Raw genomic sequence first — 20,260 nt, 5'->3', positions numbered from 1 at the left:
GAAAAAGTACATTTTCTTTGCATCGTTAAATTCTGTATTAGCTTGGTAGGCATGATGCTATAGCAGAGGCTTGTGAAGCATTCAGGTGCTATTGGTCCCCTAGCTGTGGGCTTCAGATTCCAGTGATAAGAAGGCTCATTATTCATCATCCTTTACTGTTCTCCTTCCTTTCTTGGTGTGAACATCAGCACAAGCCTCAGTCATTCAACTCATAACATTTATCAGTTGCATATCTCCTCATTTCTATCAGCCATATTCAAAATACATCAATTCTTCCACCACTTTTAACAACCAATTTTATTTTCTTCCTGTCCATATTAGTAAAATGACCCCCCAGGTTTGCATCATCTTGCATATCACCCACTGCAATCTCCTCTCCCCTCTGATTTGCTTCCCAGCAAATTTGCTTTCCTCTCACCTAGCAGGAAAGAGTGGCACAAGGGAAACACTTCTACCCTCAGAGCTCTCTAATATGTACCAGTTCGTTACCATATGTCTTTGCTTTTTGCCTTTTTTGTTTCCTTTTTTTTTTTCAGAGTTGGTGTAGATCCAGATGAAGATCTGAAAGTAGAAGCTGCAAGCCAGGTATGTCAGGATTTTAGACATACATGCTGAATTAAAAAACGTTCAATTATTGGCAGATCATGTTTATCAAAAATAGTGTTATAGCTGAAAATGCTTATAACAGGCAGGCTGGCAGGTTGAAAATAAGAAGGTGCTGCAAAGGATCTTTATTGTATAAGGTACAAAGATAAGATTTTTTGTTTCCAATATGTATGCACTCATGAAAATTTTGTAACTAAAAATATTATTGAGTTTTGAAGAAAATTGTAAGTGCAAAAATATCCTGAAAAGTCTAATAAACAAATGAATAGGAGTATTGCCTTCATAAATCCAAAAATTTATCACCTTCCAAATGCTGCATTTATGGAAATGAGACAACTCAGAACAATGTTTAATGCCCTGGAATACAAAAGGAGAATGTGTTGTGTTCAATTCTAGTAAGTCAGGTTTCTGCAAATATTTTTTAGTTATTTTTCACATGAAAACCTAAGTACATTGTGAACTTGAAAACTTTAAAGGCGGCTATTTAACAAGCTGCAGCTGTTCATCTGCCACCTTCCCTCTTTTGTCATACATGTATGGCAGTTTCAAATACAGCACTGCCTGCAACAGTAGAAATCTACAGAAAGTCAATACAGAGATATAACATCTGCTTCAGTGTGGTAAGAGCAGTACAACTAGGGAGAAGCAACACTACAGCTGACAAGTTGCCAAAGCAAAAAGTGCCTAATACTAAGTGTGTTCCTATTTAATAATAATACCATCCCATGCATCCTCTCAGACTGCACAACTGGAACTGAAATTGAAATCACCCAGCAGCAATATAAATATAAAAAATAAGTTAAGGGAAGACATGAATAAGATACTCTATTCACTTGAAAATACATTAGGCAGAAATTTAATATATCTTACATACTGAGTATTCTTAGCTTTTACACATTTGGACATATCAAGGCATTTAGGGTCTCCATTTTCACTGAAACTGAATGGAATTCAGGTGTCTAACTGTCCTAATGTTTATTTGGAAAAAAGGAAAAAATATTATTCATAACTGATCATATCTTCAGTCACTATTAACAGTCACTATTAACAGGCCTAGCATAACACCCTATTGCATCAGGCCAAGATACTGATTTATTGTGAGTCTGAGGGGACTAATCACTAATACCACTCTCCTAAGCATCTTGGTAGGAATTCCTGCAGTGCCTCTGACCAAGGCCTGGACACAGAACCTTAATCTTAATCTATTCTTGATTGGATTTTAAAGATATATCATTTCAGAAATTTTTTACTTTGCAGTATTCATGAAACATCAAAGATCAGAGAAGGCTGAATACAGTATAAAATTGACTATATGTATGTTTTGTGAAAACCCAATTTCTTCAGAAGTTAATAGGCATCTAATTTTCTCCTTTGATTAAAAACAAAAATAATCATGTTTATGAATAGCAATAATATATCCAGTGTCCCAGCTGTGCCCTGTGAATTAACACCTATCTCGTTTGGCAAAACTCAGCAATACAACACAGAAGGCGTAAACAAATATAACACTTTCCATGCTCTATTGTGTCCCAAATTGGCACTACTTATAGTAGTAGAATTTTACATTAGAAGATAGGTTTGCTGCTCAGATTATTCTTCTCCTTCTCCCCACCCCACCACCACCACCCCTGCTGTGGTATTGTATTTTCATCTGTCTAATTTTTCTGTATTTGACAACTCAGTCTTTTACTAATTCAAACCTTTTCCGCATTCTCTGTAGCTCTCTTGGTTTTAACTTAGTACCTATGGCAGTTATTCAATTTATGCCAGGTTATTTCTTTTCATTTCCTCTTTCATCTGCCTAATGCCTCCTCTTTCCCTTTGTTGTCTCTTTTCTTTCCCTTTATTTCTTTTATTTCTAAATGTGATGGGTTTGTTTAGTTTACATTTTATTCCTATGTTAGTGTGTCTTCACAGCCAAAACAGTTGTTTTTCTTGCACATATCCCTGAACAAATAGCATATCAAGTGCCAGCATCTCCCTCTCCCAGTTCAAGCTCTCTCCCAGCTGAACTTTAAACCACATGTCAAATCTCAGTGCTGTTAATTGGACCTTCAGGGACACTGTACCAGAAATAAAACCTGAATATTTTGTCAGGAATAGGATGTTTAAAGGACAGTAAAATTAGCAGAAAATAAACTGCTAGACTCCTCCCTTCTCAGCCAGAGAATGGAAGCCACAAGGTCTGCTGCAGAGGCTGGAATTTATCTCCTCTGCAACCACTCGAACTACCAGGACGTAGGGTACCTTGCTGTGGGAGCCTCTCAATCCATATCTGTAACCTGTCCTGGATTTTTGGGGGGCAGAAAAAGCCTTAAAACACCTTCTACCTCATGAGTACTGTGTCAGAGGGATAGCAGTTACATGTCTGCATAACCCTTTTCCTTTCATACTTCATCTTGATCTCCCTTCTTTCCTTCCTTTCCCTTCCACAAATTAAATTTTCTCTTCTTTCAAGGAATTATATTTAGTCAAGACTTCCATGTACACAGTTGTTTCTGGACTTCTGATTATGCTCTATTCTGGACTGGCTCAACCAGTAATTTTGGCAACCAGCTAGAAGAAAATTCCAGCTGAAGTTGTAAGACCTGGAATCCAGGGCTCCTTCCCTAGCAAAAACGTAGAGCCTTTTAATGTATAACTAACATCTGGACTTCACTATACTGTGACCTCATCCATCAAAAGCATCCCAGTTTTTGTGTCAGTTCTGCTTTGTCTTTCCTTAAATATGTTTATCATCATATCAATATCACAATATAAACATAAACAGAAGAAATAATGGCCCAATATTCATATCCATTTATTTACTGGACTGTCATAACTCCATTTTCAAAATTTAATTGCATAAATGCATACTACAGTTAATATATTATTTCATAGAAAATATATAAAAACAAGCAAAAACAGTTTGTTGCATATCACATACATTCATGTATAAATATCAAAAACTAACTCTGATAAACAGAATGCAGGATAAATAACCACGGAACAGAGCTACAAAGTTGATCTGTTAAAGGCAAAACCTTTTACGGCAGTGGGCTTTTTAACTAATTTCTCATTAAAAAAAAAAAAAAAAAGAAGTCAATAACATATTTTCTTCAGATGATTTATGTATCTCAGAAATTCTGCTAGGTTAATCTCTACCAAGACTGTAAGAATATATTCTCTACAAGCATTTGGGGAAAATATTGTAGATTTAGTATTGATCTCAGGAGAAAACTAAATAGCATGCAAAACACCTATCAATATCATCTCTGTCAAACTAACGTTCATAGTTTATTTAACCATCCCTATGTCTTTATTAGTATAATGAGGAAATTATTTATACTTTCCCCATCAGTTACATCTGCCAGTTGGTTGGTGAATTTATTGGAAGTACTAATGAGAATAATCTCCATATGGGTAATTCCCAAGACAAACGTGAGAAACACTGACATTCTCACTTCCCAGAGAGAAAATTGTTGTCCGGAAGAGGCAGTGGAATGCCTCCCCCTACTTCTACCTCTCTGAACTGTAGGGAAAGTAAAAAGATAGGGTTTAAGATCATAGGATCCAAGGATCTGCTATAGCCCAAAACCATTCACACCTGCATCTCCTGCTGTCCCTTGACTGTACTGTTTACGCAGGAGCTGCCCTACAGATAACTACCCAGATTCCCATTAATGCAAAAGCACCTAACGAGACACAGATTTCATATACAAAAGGAAGAAGGCAAAACATGTCAAACTCGCAGAACTCAAACAAGCCAGAAGTTACATGCCACCAGAGCAGGTGCGGAGCAAGGCAGCAACAAACATTAATGCAAGAAATAAAAGCAGGTCCAGATCAGGACCAGCAGGATTATACTCTCATGCAGACTTTGTCCACTACTTTGTACAGGAAAAATTCATGTTCCAATATGAGGAATCTTTTGGAAAGAGGAGTTAACTAACAACACTATGACTTGTTGAAACATCAGTAGTCAAATGAAAGACACAGGCCATTTACAGAGCTCTCTGTGCTTTTGACTAGCCTTCCTCTGCATTGCACTCATTGGCTGCTTGCTGCATTTCACTCCACAATTTCCATGCCTGTCCTTCTCTTTCTCAGCTCTATCCCTGTCCACCCTAGTCCTTCACACTCTTTTTTTCAGTGTTCTTTTTGTGCTGACCTAACACAGACCTTACCTGCCATCATGCTTACTGCTTAAATGTTTCAACCCTTTTCCCAGTCTGTATCTATTTTGCCAAAAGGCACTATTAGATATTCAGGGCTTACAAGAGTGTTCTGCTGCTCAGAGATTAGTGCCATCTTCCTCAACTCCAGCCTCCCCAGTTACTAGAGGGAGTTACTAAAGTACTCAATTCCGTTACAGGGAAACAGATCCCAAGAACAATATTTGGTCTCTTTGGTGCATTTGTAAGTTCACTGTGACCACCTTTGACATTAGCAAAATTGTAACAGCTACAATATCGTTTCTGTCTCCATATAACCTTATTCAAAACTCAGTGAAATCAATGTAAAAGTTCCCACGTACAGGTTGGCTTGGAACTAGACCTTACAGTTTTGAGGATCAGACCATTGACATTATTATCATCAGCCTATTTACTTGTATGTTAATATATAATAAGAGATTACATTTGTAATAATTAAATTTGTTTAAAATTGCATGAAGAAAAATATTCCCATTAAAAAATAATCTAACTTGCAACAAAACACAAACAATAATGAAGTAACCTTGGAGAACTAGCAATCCCATCCCTAATTCCATCCTGCCACTAATTCTTCTGCTAGTACTGATGTGATGCCTAAAGTATGACCAAACTAGCTGCCTTAATACATTAGAAACAGTCACCTGTACAATTCCAAATTATGACCCTGAGTAAAAGGACAGTCCACCTATCTACCTGTGCAGCACACCTCAGAACTGTCTGGCAGAATGAAAAGCAGCATATTTTGAGTCTTGTTCACACAAGTTGTGTTCCTCTCCCCTCGGAAAGAACCACAGAAAGAAAAGCAGTGTCATAATTTTAGAATATCACAATCCCTTTGGGAGCGACATTCTGTTAGACATACACAAATAGCATTTGATCTTGTAGGAGTAAACTGAAGAAATCCCGCAATGGCAATTAAATCGAAATACCGCTTTATTGATCTCAGAATAAAATGCTTCTCAGCTGCTTAATAAAATTGGAATCATTAATAAAAGTCAATGCTGCACTCTTCCAATGAGTACAGAGCAATGAGAAATGTGCTATAAGAGCCAATTTACTCCTGAACTGATTCACAGAGATGACATTTGTGCACCAAAGAAGCTTTTTAAATTAAAAAGTGCAGTTAATTGTAATTCAGTCTGACATGTATTTTTAATATCAGAACTCCATGTTTTATTTATGTTATAAAAATGCTTTTCATTTCATTCATTTATTTTGCAGAGTGCATCTAACTTGGACAAAAATACTACCAAAGCTGAGAGTGCATGGCTGGTCAGAATATGGTATGGCTTTGACCACAAGTATCCTTTTCTGTTATAAGCCATAGACGATGGTTGCATTACAACTGGCACCTTGAAAATACTTAAGAATTCAAAAATTATTTTACTTTACAAAACAAAAGTGTAATTTATTTTAAACATGTTTGAGTAAGGATTAGAATTTAAAGTTCAAAGAAACAGAATGTCTAGAGAAGCTGGGCAGTGCAGTGGTAGTACATTCTGATTGAGTAAGAACAAGCTAAGCTGTGCTCTACAAGAGTATATAGACAATAGATTTCAATTTTAACCTTTTTAAATTCCAGAATAGAACTTATCCACTTATTAATCAGGTAACATGTAAATTCTGCATTTGGGAAACCAGGAGGTTTGAGACTGAGGCAGCCCAGTGGCTGCTGCCTGCCCACATATTCAGAAAGCAGTAACTACCCAAGCAAAAGTAAAGATAAGACAACCCTGGTTTACCCACACCTCTTAGAAACAGAGAAAGATGCACCCACTGTGGAGATATAGTTCCCAGGACTTCCCTGGAGCTCGAACTTCCTATTCCCCAGATTCCCCAGCCTTTGTGCTTCTATTCACATTCCTACTGAGGCACATATGGAAGAGATCTTGAATATGGGTGTCTGATGCTTTATTCTAGAAAGTCTGGTTTCCATGTCTCTTGCATTTCACGAAAATATTTCAAGTTATTTTTTTAAAATATTCTTAAAAAGAACATCCTCCCAAAGCCAAGGCAGAACAAACAGACAGATGTGTTGTCAGTAGTGCCTGTGCAAAGACAGTAAAAGCTACCATCCTAATTTATTATCATTTTAGACTGACTTTGAAAAGCCTTTGCATAGCTATCAGCGAGATCCCACAATAACAATCATGCCTTAAGCCTTTACCAGAGATGCACGATGCATACAAGAGAAGCCTGTCTGACTTCCATGCGTGCTGGCACAGGAGCTGAACAGGGACAGCTCTACTGGCCATCTCCATTATTCAACAGCACATCTACTGGTCCACTACCCTGCACTACTGAGCAGAGATTAATGTTTAGGCTACATGTATGTTTTTTTGATGCCAGCTGTAGCAAGCTAGGATGAAATATTTCACCTGATAAAATATAACTCTTTGGGAATACAGCTTCCTTAGGGAGTTCAAGTGAAGTTATCCTTCAAAGAGACTTTTGATGAAAAAACCATTTTTTTGTTAAAAATGAATGTATTGCCCTAAATTAATCTACCAGAGCAGTTTTAAATGCCAAAAAGCACTTAGCATTAAAATGTTTCCCTAAGATAATTTTCCCAGAATAATTGGAAATAGTAGGTGAATGCTATATAAAAGGGGGAAAATATGTTTAAATATTAATGCCGAGTACCAGCATAACTGGCTTAAACTTCCACCCAGCCCCACTTCCTTTTCAGAAGGAATAGCCTATGGTGGTTGTGCTATATCTTAGAAACTAAAAATTTCTTCTTATAGGAAAGAAAATATGAATGGAGGGGTAGGGGGGTGGGAATTGCTCCAAAGAGGGGGGGAAAAAAAAAAAAAAAAGAAAGCACAAAATCTTGGTAGGCAAGAACAGGACAAAGACATGAGTTAAAAAAAAAAAGACGACATGAAAACAGCAACTAGGATAGAGCTAGAAAACAAGGGACAGAGACAGAAGAGAAAGAGAAATCAATATGAAAAAGACAACAGTACGTGCAAAAGAAAGAACTGTAGAAGGCACCAGAAGCACTATTTCTTGGAGGTTATCTGTTTAGTAGTGATCTTGAATATGGGTGTCTGATGCTTTAATCCTAGAAAGCCTGGTTTCTGTCTTTTGCATTTCAAGAAAATATTTTCAGTGTTTTCTAAAAAAGTATTCTTAAAAATAACAAACATATTCATATCTTCCAGTCAAGTCAATCTTTCTTTAGAATTCAGATTTTCAGAGATTACAGCCCTGCCATTATCCTAAAAATATATTTTTATTAAAAATAATACTTCCACATTTTACTAATCTTAAAAATGTATGCCCAGACACCTGCATAGAATAATGGTTCAACCCAGTAATGCTGTGACTCACAGCTCTGAGCATTTCTTTGGTATGTCTATTTCTGAAAGACATTCTTTTCAGGGAGAGAGAAATTATCCACCCAAACTCTCTTTTGCTTTATTCCTGCATAACGTTACAAAGCTGTGCTGCTAAATTTGGAGCAAGAAATTGTCATGTAGCACAGTATTTATGCCCAATACAAGATTGCATAGAAGATTATGATAAAGTTTTCAAAGAAAAGATAGAGCAAAATAATAATCTGGTTATATACTTCGAAAGCATACAAGACTGACATTTCTAGATTGACATTTGTTCTTAGGCATTAACACAAACCTACCCACTCTTCTGGCAACAACATCTCTTACGCCTATTTATGTCACAAGGGAAAAGCAAGAGGGAGGAAATACCAATGAGGAAATCAAAAAGTTGTGCTGATCCTTGCTGTCCCTGTGAATGATATCCACTTAGTTCAGTAGTCTTAGGCAATGGCAATGTGCCACACTAGGGTAGAACTATACAAAAAAACCTGAAATCCCGTTTGGGAATCAAATTGTATTTTTATTCTGACAGAAACAGTAGCAGCCTAATCTGGAGCCAGCTAGGTTCAAAAAGGGCTGGGTTTTTTAAGCAAAAGTCTTTGAATCAGGTATTGACACCTAAGAAAAACATATCATTCTCTAAAATCTAGACTAAGAAATATTAATTTTAGAATAAAAAAACCAAAGAACAGATCGTTTCAGTACTTAAAGGTATCCTCTTGGATTTTCATCTCAATAATTTAAATAAGGAAAATGCAATATAAGATACTTGGTATCTGACAGCGGGTAAATTCCAGTGAATTTTTTCCAGCTACTTTGTTTTTACAGCTTACAATGCATTACCGTTTGAAGCTGTAATATTCTACTTAAGGCTAGTGGAAAAGTAAGAGAATAAACAAAGGTATTTCAAGAACTTATCAAGGAAAAAAAACCCAAGATCTATAATCCAGTACTATGTACATGGCTTTATATTGCGTGACTTTTTTCAAGACAGATATAGCCCAGTTTAGCTAACAAATAAGTACGTGGACATTTCATCCTGTGTATATAAAGGCAGAGCTCAAACAAACGGTGAGCAAAGTTGTCCCATTCCAGAGCATCCCACAATAAAATTGTAACTTTGCTCCCAGGTAGTAGCAATTTGCTTCTAACACTTCTCAGTCCCAAATATCTTTACTTTCTTACTCCAGCAAATATCACTGGTTTTTGCCTGCTTAGTCCCAAGACACTGTGCACCTGACCAGAGTTAGAATTCCTCCTCTACACAGGCCAGTAATCCCAGTTACAATCTACCACTAAAAATGAAGGTAAAATCAATAAGTGTCTTGCAAACAATCTTCACCAGTTTTTCCAGCTACTTTAGACTAAACTCCTGCAGTTTTTTTCTGGTTTAATATGATCTTACACAAAGCTTTTTGTCCACTAACGCTTCTTTCTCTGTATTCATATAGTTTTGCTTCCTCATGTGGGGCATTTTTGCTCTTACTGGCTGCTCTGTAGCATTAGTCAGAAAGATGACTACACTGTTCTCCTGGCTTCTCATGCTCTATAACGAAAGGAGAATGAGGGATTTGGGATTGCTGCACTCACACAAAAGTGCAAAAATAACTGAAGATGAAAAAAAGAGAGCATAATGTAAGTGCTAAGATGTTTCCATCCATAAATGCTCACCACCTTCATAAAGAGAAGCCTACATGATACTGCAGGATACGTACTTCAATAGTACACACTGAAACTTGCACTGAGAAAAAAAGAGTAGTTACTGCGCAACAGGAAAATGTGTGCAAGATTACCATAGAAGAAAGAAGGGAAGGAAGAGGGACAAAGACTTCAAATGCACAGTAAGTTTCTTTGACTATTTAGGTATGTATTAAATTGCAAGACAGACCTTGGGCCCATCTGCAGCCAAAACTAACATGGGGTTTTTTTCTGGCAATGGGGTGAGGATGAGATTGCATGTGATGTGGTCCTCCAAGATTAAACAACATGACCAGAGCACTAATGCTGTATATATGATGGCATATACAAGGGTGAGAAGGAGAAAGAGATACAATGATTGTTGTTAGCTGGCTAGTATGGGTAATACAAATATCACAATGACAGACCTACTGCATCCTTGACACTGCTCCAAGCTACCAACTAGCAACGTAGCTCTCACTTGCACAGAGGTTTGCTTTTCAAGCAGCTCACATACATGCTGCTATGAATAGAGTAGGAGGAAAGCTCTCTCCTTCTTTACAGATTTCTTTTCAATCTGAAAAACTAACATTCAGTTACACAGAATAGAAGCAGGAGTCTGGGACAGAGAGCACCAATTCTCCATAAAGCAACTTCTAAAGTGTTTCTACTTGAACTGCAGTTACCCATCATTCAGATGCATTCCTTTCAGTTTAAAAAGGGGTTGTATGTGTCCTTTGCACTTACCTGAAATCAATCAGCTAAAAGGAACTGTATTATTTGTAGACTTCAAAAGTTTATCCTCCTTAACTTATCAGGGCACCTATCATTTTATTTCTCCGGTGCTTTGTATGTGGATAAAACAGACATAATGGCTGCTTATGAAGTAAGATAAGTACTATTCTATACCTGTGAAAAAATGGAAAAGCTACTAAACCCAAAAGTGCATTTCAGGGTGAACTGACAATCAAAGAAAAAATGCAGCGTTTTATGGTCTTCAGCTGAATTTTCCTTAAAGGATGACTTGCCACTCTCATATCAGAAACAGACATCTTTAGAAGGAAAAGACAAGAGGCTGTAAGCATGCACGTGCACACCATTTTCTTTTACCTGCTGGATAACTGAGTTTCTTAGTTGCTAATATTCTGATTTGGTATTCTTTATCACCCCAGTGACAACAGCAAAGTAGCTCACAGTGTCCTAGTTTTGGACCAGAACCTCATTTTGCTAGACAGTTTTCAGACAGAGAAAAGACAGTCTTATCTCTGAGAGACTACAGTCTAATTACGAATCAAAGATGCATCAGATAATGCAATGTAAGCAAATTCAGGTACCACACAAACAGTAATGTAGAACTGGCTAGCACGAAAGGTAGACGTTATAGCATAGATATGCCAATAGAGCACAATAATCAGTTTTGCAGTGTCACAAGCAGACCATAAGAAAAGCTGAGATTAATTCACTTACTAAGAGTTGTGCTTTCAAGTGGATATCATAACATGAACATGACACAAGAGCAGCAGACTATCGTAAGGCTTTCTCAAACACTGCAAACTTGAGTAGCACAGAGTCCCTAGAAGGTATTTTATCTATAGCAACAATTGCCTGAACTTGGTTCAAAACTCACTCCAACAATACATTTCCAAGTACATGATCTAGAAAAAACTCATTGTTCTTTTTACAGCACAGATAATCAGTATATCTGATTTGGTGCTATTTCCTGACCCTTTCCAAGGACACAAGATTGTTGAAACTCTGCAAATTAACCTAATAAATAAACATGGCTAATGATTAACCAGAATAATAAGTGACCTCGGTTTGTCCTCCATTCACAGAAACCTGGATAAATAACTCTTAAACAATTCCACACTGAATATGCAAGTAAAATCATTCTCATTTGTAAAGTTTCTCTCACGTAAAGTCATTGAAAATCTCAATCATGTCCATGTATTTTTACAAGAAAAAATTACTAAACATGAGTTAAATAACAAGTATGAAAGCAAAGTTAAATACAGTCTTAAATGAAAAATCTCTGGTTCCATTACAAGATTTGACATGATCCCTTTCACCCTTCCATTGCATAGACACATACATAAAGATTATCAGTAATAGTTTCTTGATATTTTTATTGCAAAAAATAAATCTTTGAACCCACTCTTTCTCCACCACAGTTTTGAAGGAAAAAGGGAGATGCAGGAATTTTGGTTCCACAAAATATAACCAAAAAGAGACAAAGTTTGAAGTTTTTACTACTTAGTTTTTTTCATCCTGGCACTAAGGTTCACTACACTGCAAAAAAGTCTATGTACACGTTTAAAACAAAAAGGGAAAAAAAAAAAAAAAAAAGAAGTTATGGAGAAAAGGAACTGACAAGGGAAGACAATAGAAAGATCAGATTCTTTTTCATAGCCTCATTTTATCTCTAAAAAGTTATAGAAAATAATACAGAAACTAAATCATTCTGGAAGAGGACGTTTTTGCCAAAGTTTTTACTTTGCTGGTAGAAAAACCATTATATCAAATTTTTTTGATTTCTTTAAATCCTTAATAGTAGTCTGCAGTGCTTCTGCCTCTAAAGGAAGAAATACATACAGGGGAAACTTTGTGGGATTTAAGAAAAAATAAAATATCAGTGTTCAAAATAATGGTTAAACAGTGCAGGCATGGGGCCAGTGGAGGAGAGCATGTCATTATTGTTGCAATCTGAGAAAAGGGGAAGTGCTTTAATGTGAAAAGAGATTCACAGTAAAGTAAAAAGAGTGTTGTAAGCTGTTACCGAACCTGTGTTGTCATCCATCGGAGACATGCTGGGCCAAGTTCTATTTTTTGTTCTTTGCACTGAATGGTCATTGATTTTTCTAGGAGTTTTGCATGGCATCTAAGGCAAAACCCAGCCTACAGCTTATTCTAGATAACTCTGTGTAGAACCAACAGATTTTCCATTTAACATCCTAGCTTTATTTGAGATAGCATCCCTTTCGTTTGTGCTGTTCAAGCTGTTCTCTCAGTTTCTGATAATAAGGTCCACCACTGATACAAAGACTGTTTCACAGACCCCAGTGGCCCCAGTGTAAACGCACGGGTCTTTACGCAACTATATCACTTTCATATAAAAATATATTAAAATGCATTAAAATCTGTAATCGCTATAAACTACAATCCTTATCCCACAAGCAGTTCTAAAATGTAAGAATAAAATTATTCATAGAATAAATATAACATTTTAATTTTTCCAGTACAAAACAACTCCAAAGCTTATTTTTAAAGTCAATTTTTTTTATTTTTTTATATTTCTGAAAAGTTTCTGAGACTCATTATCTGCATAGGAGTCTATCAGCCCACCAAGTAGGTCAGAAAGTCGACAAAAAAGTAGAGAAGTGGAACTGGAGTCCTAAGAAATCTGGCTTTTGTGGGGCTCTCAGCAGAGGCTGCTAGTGCGATGTGCCTTCCTCATGGTTTACAAGCCAGAGGAGTAAAGATGGAGAGAGCAGGAAACAGGTAAAGCTTCTGTCTGCAATGCCAGTAAAAAGGACTTTTTTTTATTTCAGCAAACCCACACTTTAGACACAGAGATAACTGAAAAACTTTGACTAGCTATAACTGATTTCTTCAGTATATTTTAGCAGCTACCACTAAAGCCTCTTTAGCTGCAAAGTGCCACTACATGCTTCATCCCTGCCTGTGGATGAGTGGTCAGTCCCTCTGACCTGAGGAACCATTGCACTACACCCGAGAGCAGAAATATCCGAGCCATTCATCCCAAATATACCCAGGGCCATTTCTGAAGCTATTCAGCAGACCAGTAGAAGTTTACAAGTTCCACCAAGAGCACATAGCACTGCCCAACCAAGGCTTCAGGCAGGCAATCCAGCTTACAGAACTGTTTTCACTTGTATGACACTGCCATATACAGCTGTAGCATGTTAAAATAAAACAGCATCAAGATTTACACTTCAGTATAAGAGAAATTTGGCACATAAACTACTGAAACAGAGCTAAGTATAGAGGATTCCTCTTACAGGTACATTTTATACAGAGGTGCTATATTAATAGCTATTGACCAAGAGCCAAATGCTCCAGCACAGACAAAAGACACAACTAGAAAAACTGCTACGTGTAAAAAGCATTTTCCAGTTCTGCAGCTTGCTTCTACCTGCATAGCTGTCTGTTACAGCACTTGTCAAATCAAATGCAGAGCTTGAAGGAGTTGATCTAAAAAGTGTAGTGAAGTAAATGGGGATTCATAGTTTACTGAACCCAGCAAATTACAGATGAAGTCATCTTAGTGTCTGATTTTACTAATAAGTATTAATTATTATTCCATTTGACAATCTTTATTATTATAGCATATTGTAGTCTGAATATACAAAGAAGCCTAGGCTTGTATTAGTCCAGTCAAGCATGAAATTATAGTTTGTTGGCTGACAATACCTAACAGCACCCAGGAGACCTAAGTATGATATCAGAGTACCGGAAGTTTATTACACAGATTTAATCAAGCATAACTTAAAACCTTCTTTCAATTCACTTATTATTTCATTTACAGCCCTGTATGTGCAAAAAGTTACTTTACATTACACCTAAAGTGTTTTTAAATGTTCTTCTGCATGTATTTCTTTCACCATCGCCTTTCCAGCCACTTAGCAGGTATCAGAGTGCTTGGACTTGCATGCAGCATATGTAGCACCATCTATAAATGGCACTTTTACAGCAGCAATTGTCACAGCAAGATATTGCTAATTACAACATCATCTAAGCAAGAAATTGGAAATACTTCCTAAGTAAGGGTCTGTTTTTAATGTTAAATTACAGTGGTATTCCTGTAAAAGCTGTGAGACTAAAGGAATGCAGCATGATTAAGGTTATTACCAGGAAAGCCAAAGGGCACACTGATTTTCCATTAGAAAGTATTCTTGAATTGAACTCTTCTACAGAAAGCTAGTATCATCAGGATGCAAAACCCTTGAAGTCACTGACATGTTCCAGTGCCTTCAGTGGGCATGGATGAGGCCCTCAATACAGGTCTTATTTAGAAGCTTAGTCTGTATATTGGCATTCTTCCATCTAGGTGGTTGCTCCATAAAAAGCACTGTTGGTATCCTTGGTTTGTGTTGGCTGTAACAGTTCTGAGCTAAACTACTTCAGCACACCCTAACACAGCACCACCAATAAGGCTGAGGCAAACGTGCAAGGAAAAAAAATTGTTTGCCTCTAGTTTTAAGAGAACTCTGGCAATCAGTGATTCAAAATAATTCAATTTTTGGCAGCAGAGAAACTCAAGAGCCATTTTCTATTTTCTGATCTTGAAATAGGTGCCTAATACACTAGAACACGTGCATCATCATGCATTCAAATATATTATGAATCAACCAACATCAGTACCAGTTCTTAATTCAGCACTTCTCAGGGGATGCTAAGGGAAGGTGGAGAGGATAAATCAGAAGAATGAAAATGCTGATTTAGGACTGACTACAAGTTTGCATGAGGTATTGCAGCAGATCATCACATCTTACGAGCTCACTTTAACTATTGTTTGGGAGACACTTTTGCATCCTCTAACAGGGGAGACAAAGGCAGCCGTTCATCTTGCACTATACTAAAAGCTTCAAGGACAGTGGGAAGTCAGATTACAGTGGCCATCGGAACACAGTCTCTTAGTTTAGATGCCTAAAAAAAAAAAAAAAAAAAAGCAGTACAACACTTGCAAAAATCAAGGGTTTGGCCTTTGATTTTTTATAAATATAGACCTAGAACTCAGGAACCTCTTGATTTCTGTGTACTCAAGTCATCCTAGCAGAGGTAAATTTGTTTCTTGGGGTTTTTTTCCTGTAAAGGTAGCATCATTCCTTCTAGCTGAACATGTTTGTGGGCTTCTCAGTGAAGGCTCTTTGACAGAACTTACCATCCTGACCTTCTTTGCACAGTGTGATATACTTAGTTACTCATAGTAAACACAGCATTCAGATTTATATAATCTCTTACAGGCCTAGAAACTGAAGAAATTTTGGTATTTTTAGAACTATCAGTATGCATCTAGTTGCCATGAACAGAATCCAGTTTGACATACAGATAATGAGCCACAGTTTCCAATCACGGCACCAGTTCCACCACTGATACCAGCACCACAACCATAAAACCTGTTATTCTCTATTTTTAGCAACAGATGGACACAAAAAGATGTTGTGACTCAGAGGGTTTGGTCTGTGACAGAATGGGACAGCACAATTATTTTTATGAACTTTGTTCCTTTACTTTTAGGAAAAGGAGACATTCCTAAAAGTGAAGAGTAGAGGAACGGGTGGCAGCACAGAACATTTTGGGATGCTTTCTGTGTGACTTAGCCACAGCTGATCATATATTTGTGCAGAGAACAGGCGTAATGATATATTGTAAAATAATAACTTTGACAAAATGTATATAGTTTACCTAAAAGATCATGAAAATAATACCAAAATTTTGTGGGTTCAATGTCCTGGAGCTGCTATTTCAAAAAGCAAGTATTGTCATAGAAGACTGGCAAATGCATACTTAATTACATGAAGGAATGCAATGAGTATTTTTGATCTGATTATTTTCATCATTTTTAACCTGTGCTATTATACCCCATGAAAAAAGTTTTAATGGGTTAAATATTTTTTTAAAAATTATTGCAAAGGATATATTATTTATGCGTACAGTTCTTACAGGATTTTGGTTTTGGTGGGGGTTTTTTTGTCTCTGTGCAATTATGTACTGAGAACACAGTTGTGCTATGAAAAGTAAAATCTGACTCAGATTCTATAAAGTTTCTAGCCAGTGCTGATGGACTTTAGGTGTTTTGCTATCTGTTCATTAGAAATTTATAGGGGGTGTTTTATTCTATCTGCTAAAAAGCAACCTGGTGACTTTCTGAACTGATTCTCTGCCACATTAAGGCACGTAAAGTATTTTAATTTTGGATGCAGTAGGGAAAACCAGCTGAAAAATGAAGGATTTCTCTACACTGTTTGAAATAGAGAATTTCATAAAATATCCCACTGACACTGACCGTAATCTTGACATTTTAAACAGTAGATTTTCATTATATTCTTATGAGCCAAACTTCTGCTTGGTACTACCTATTTTAAAGAATAGAAAGCCCTAACTTTGCAATGTCTATAAGTAGTTCAAGTTGTTCCTTCCTTGTTTCACTTTGTGTTTGGTACACCACTAAGGACCTGTGATCGAAACTCAGAGATTACTTGAACTGCAATTGTTATACCAGTGTAACAACATTAACTGAAGTGTAGTCTGTTGCGTTGTAGTTTATACCAGTACAAGAGAAACTACTAATGCGTAAAACCTTCAGGCCTTTATTAGACATGTCTTTGGCTTCAATGTCTTAACAGTCTCAGTTACACCAGGTAAAACAAAGCATCCCTACATTCACGTCCACTGTTTCCCCAAATTGGTACAAAATAAAGGACTCCAGCTAAAATCAGTGTAGAATGGAGGGAATAAGAAAGCATGGAGAAGTGGATTTTTCCTCAGTTATTGCACTATCCTACGTAGCCTCGGTCATGAAACTGCTTATGCTTTCTTACTCTCCAGTGATCAGCTGTCAGGTGGGAAAGGGGAGCACAGCGATCTGATTTACACTTTAACTGTCAACAGAATATCTAAAACCAGTTTAAGGAATTTTGAACAGCAATGATAAGCCATAATATTTTCAATGTGATTAAGATAAGAAGCGATACACCGTTCTTTAATGGGTAAGCACAAAATGGTTTTTACTCTTAAAAAGCCCAGTATGATTTATTCAACGGTTGAGTCCTCATTAAAGATATAGAATAGTGCATGTCACAAATGGTTAAGGCTTTGAAATTATTTGTGGATTATTCACTCAAATTTGCATTGCTACACAGCACAAACTATTTTTGGATTCTGCATAAATAGAATATCTAATATAGAATTACATTATAATGAAATATGCAATAACGCAAGTGCCCATAAAGTGCTTTTCTGCAGGCATCCAAAAGTTTCAGATGCATAAAATATGATTACAGTTGCTGCACAAATGACTGCATATCAGGTTCATTCACATTTAATTAAAACTCAGATGCAGAAAATACATATACACAGTCCACTAAGACATAGTTAAACTGCTATTGATATTTCATATCATGGCCAGTATCAGTAGGAACTGGAGTGAGTAAGACGTGGTTGGTCTTCAGGGCTTAGTCCTTCTAGCTAAACTAGAGACTTACACTTTGTGCTATGCAGAAAATGCTATTTCTTAATGATCTATGAAAATTCAGATAAAGCAACTCTGGATCTGATTGTTCCACAGGTTGCTACACAAATTTAAAGAGGCAATAGAAAGATACAATTTTTAAGTTTAGTTATCTGTGATACTCAATTCACACCTTAATGTTTTAACATTTAATAACTTAAATATTAAAATATAAAGAAATTTAAAATATGAAAAATATGTATGTATACATATATATGTGGTCTATATTGAATACAATATTTTTTCAACGTTCATTTCCCCCACTTCCATTCTCAGGCACCCAACGGTGCAGCCTCAGCAGCAATATTCAATAGAGAAAGCGTGGCCTCAACACAGGCTGGTCTGTATCTCACCTGCTAGGATATTCTTTTAGGAAATAGGAGCAGTTGATTCAAACCCTCTTGGGGCTAAAAGGAACAAAAAATCCTGATCTTTCATTTCCCAGATCAGTGCTTTAACACCTAACCTATTATGTAAAAAATGGCCAGTAGCTCACCTGGCAGCTGAGATTTTTTGGTTGAGTTCACTGCTGTCTCCATGAGTTAAGGATGGCGCAAGGACACCTAACTTATCATGTCACTCTAGGAAATAAGGCAGAAATGAAATATCTCCACAACCCTCTCCCAAAATACAGCGATACTAAGTTGTCTACCTCTGATGCCTCGCTTCCCAGCCCAGGTTGGTTTCTTAGCATGCACAGGGATACAATTAGGAACCTAGGTAAATTTATGGCTAATAATGCAGGTAACTTGTGGTTTATTCTCAGTCTAAAATGCCAACCCTGTTCATTTTATTGGACTATGCATCTTCACCAACATTTCCAAGAACATAAAGGACAGCTGAAAATTACATTTTTATTTCAACTTCTTATATAGTAATAAATACCTCTACATCTCTATGTTTTTGCTTTAGGCTCTGTTGCCACAGATTCAACAAGACAGCCATGTATTAATGGCAGCATTTTTACTTTTGCACATAAAAGAGCTAGATCCTATTTTTCAAGCACAAGTACATGGGTGCTTACATTATGGGTACAACTACAGAACGAGCATTATGTCTCGGATTGCTTTCTCAGTCTTCCTCTGTCTATGAATCCACCCTTTGTACAGCACAGAACAATAATTTGTCACCTATTCCAATAATGATTCACAATTTTTTCCTAAAATTAGATATGTGTGATCAAAATAAACCTCTCTGGGACCAAACCTCACCGCACTCAGACCAGATACATAGTAGTTAGGGTGCACAACACCCCCTCATCACATAGTGGGGTTTACAGTATTACCCCTACCGAACTGGTCAGATGAAACCTGACCCAAGACACAAAGAAAGTTTGGGGTGCGATTTCATGCACAGCAGCACGTCCAGTCAATGCCAATAAGCAAAAATGGCTACGCACTCACTAGCAAGCAGACATATGTTTGCCTTACCTCCATGGGAAAGGTAAATGCAATGTGAAAGCTACACTGCACATGAGAGCAGTGCCAAGCCAGAGCTACTATCTCTGGAATGCACACAGCAGGAAAGACCAAGTAGGTATGTTATGAAATACAGCTAGGAAGCTGTAGCAAATAGACATGGACCAGATCAGGTTGGAAGCTCAGGGCAAATGCATCACAAATGCTTTCTCAGGAGTTCCTCAAAGGGTACACCTGGGACCCACTCCTACAGCCCTTCCCTGAAAGGTGTGCAGTTCCCTAGAGTGGGGAGGGGAGTTCCTGCAGCAAAAGTCTCAACAAGACCTTACCCCTAAAACCTCCCTCCCCACAGCTACGGAGATAGGCTATGAGCTTTTCACTACAGACAGTTATTTTCTGCTCAAGCTTTCAGAGGTAAATAAAAAGAAAATTCAGATTCTGTAGAGCAGTTCATCAGCTGCAAAGCAAATAACTATGACTCAGTTTATCACAAACAATAACAGAACAGGAATTAACATTAACAAGCTAATGCTTCACCTGATTGTGAGGGGGTTTTAATCTTGTTTCTAATTAATTTTGACAGATTGAATTAAAATGCTTATTTGCTTTGCATTTGATGTGCATGGGGCTCCTCCTGACTTCCTCTCATAAAGCCTATATGCTGTCAGCACCAGCCTGAGAGCGCCCTTTTTCTTTTGGACACTGGAAAACAGAACTAAATCCTTATGACTAAGTCCTTATTTCCACTTGTTAAGTATTTCTGATCTATAA

General features: G+C 37.1%; 1 protein-coding gene across 5 annotated transcripts in view; it reads left to right on the top strand.

Annotated features, from left to right (window-relative positions):
- The window catches only part of SLC9A9 (solute carrier family 9 member A9), a 213,233-nt gene that overhangs the window by 149,181 nt on the left and 43,792 nt on the right, over positions 1-20,260 (top strand). For 4 of the 5 annotated variants that reach the window (XM_027811790.2, XM_005443656.4, XM_055724067.1 and 1 more), the window contains 2 exons: positions 537-585; positions 6,021-6,100. In XM_027811790.2, coding sequence (XP_027667591.1) covers positions 537-585; positions 6,021-6,100 — 129 coding nt within the window. Of the gene's footprint in view, positions 1-536; positions 586-6,020; positions 6,101-10,638; positions 14,157-20,260 lie in introns of those variants that run through there. The other variant, XM_055724068.1, reaches the window with a different exon arrangement.

The sequence above is a fragment of the Falco cherrug genome, chromosome 11 (genome assembly GCF_023634085.1).
Source record: "Falco cherrug isolate bFalChe1 chromosome 11, bFalChe1.pri, whole genome shotgun sequence".
Lineage (NCBI taxonomy): Eukaryota > Metazoa > Chordata > Aves > Falconiformes > Falconidae > Falco > Falco cherrug.
The sequence above is the reverse complement of the archived record's forward strand: the minus strand, read 5'-3'. Positions and strand labels throughout refer to the sequence as shown.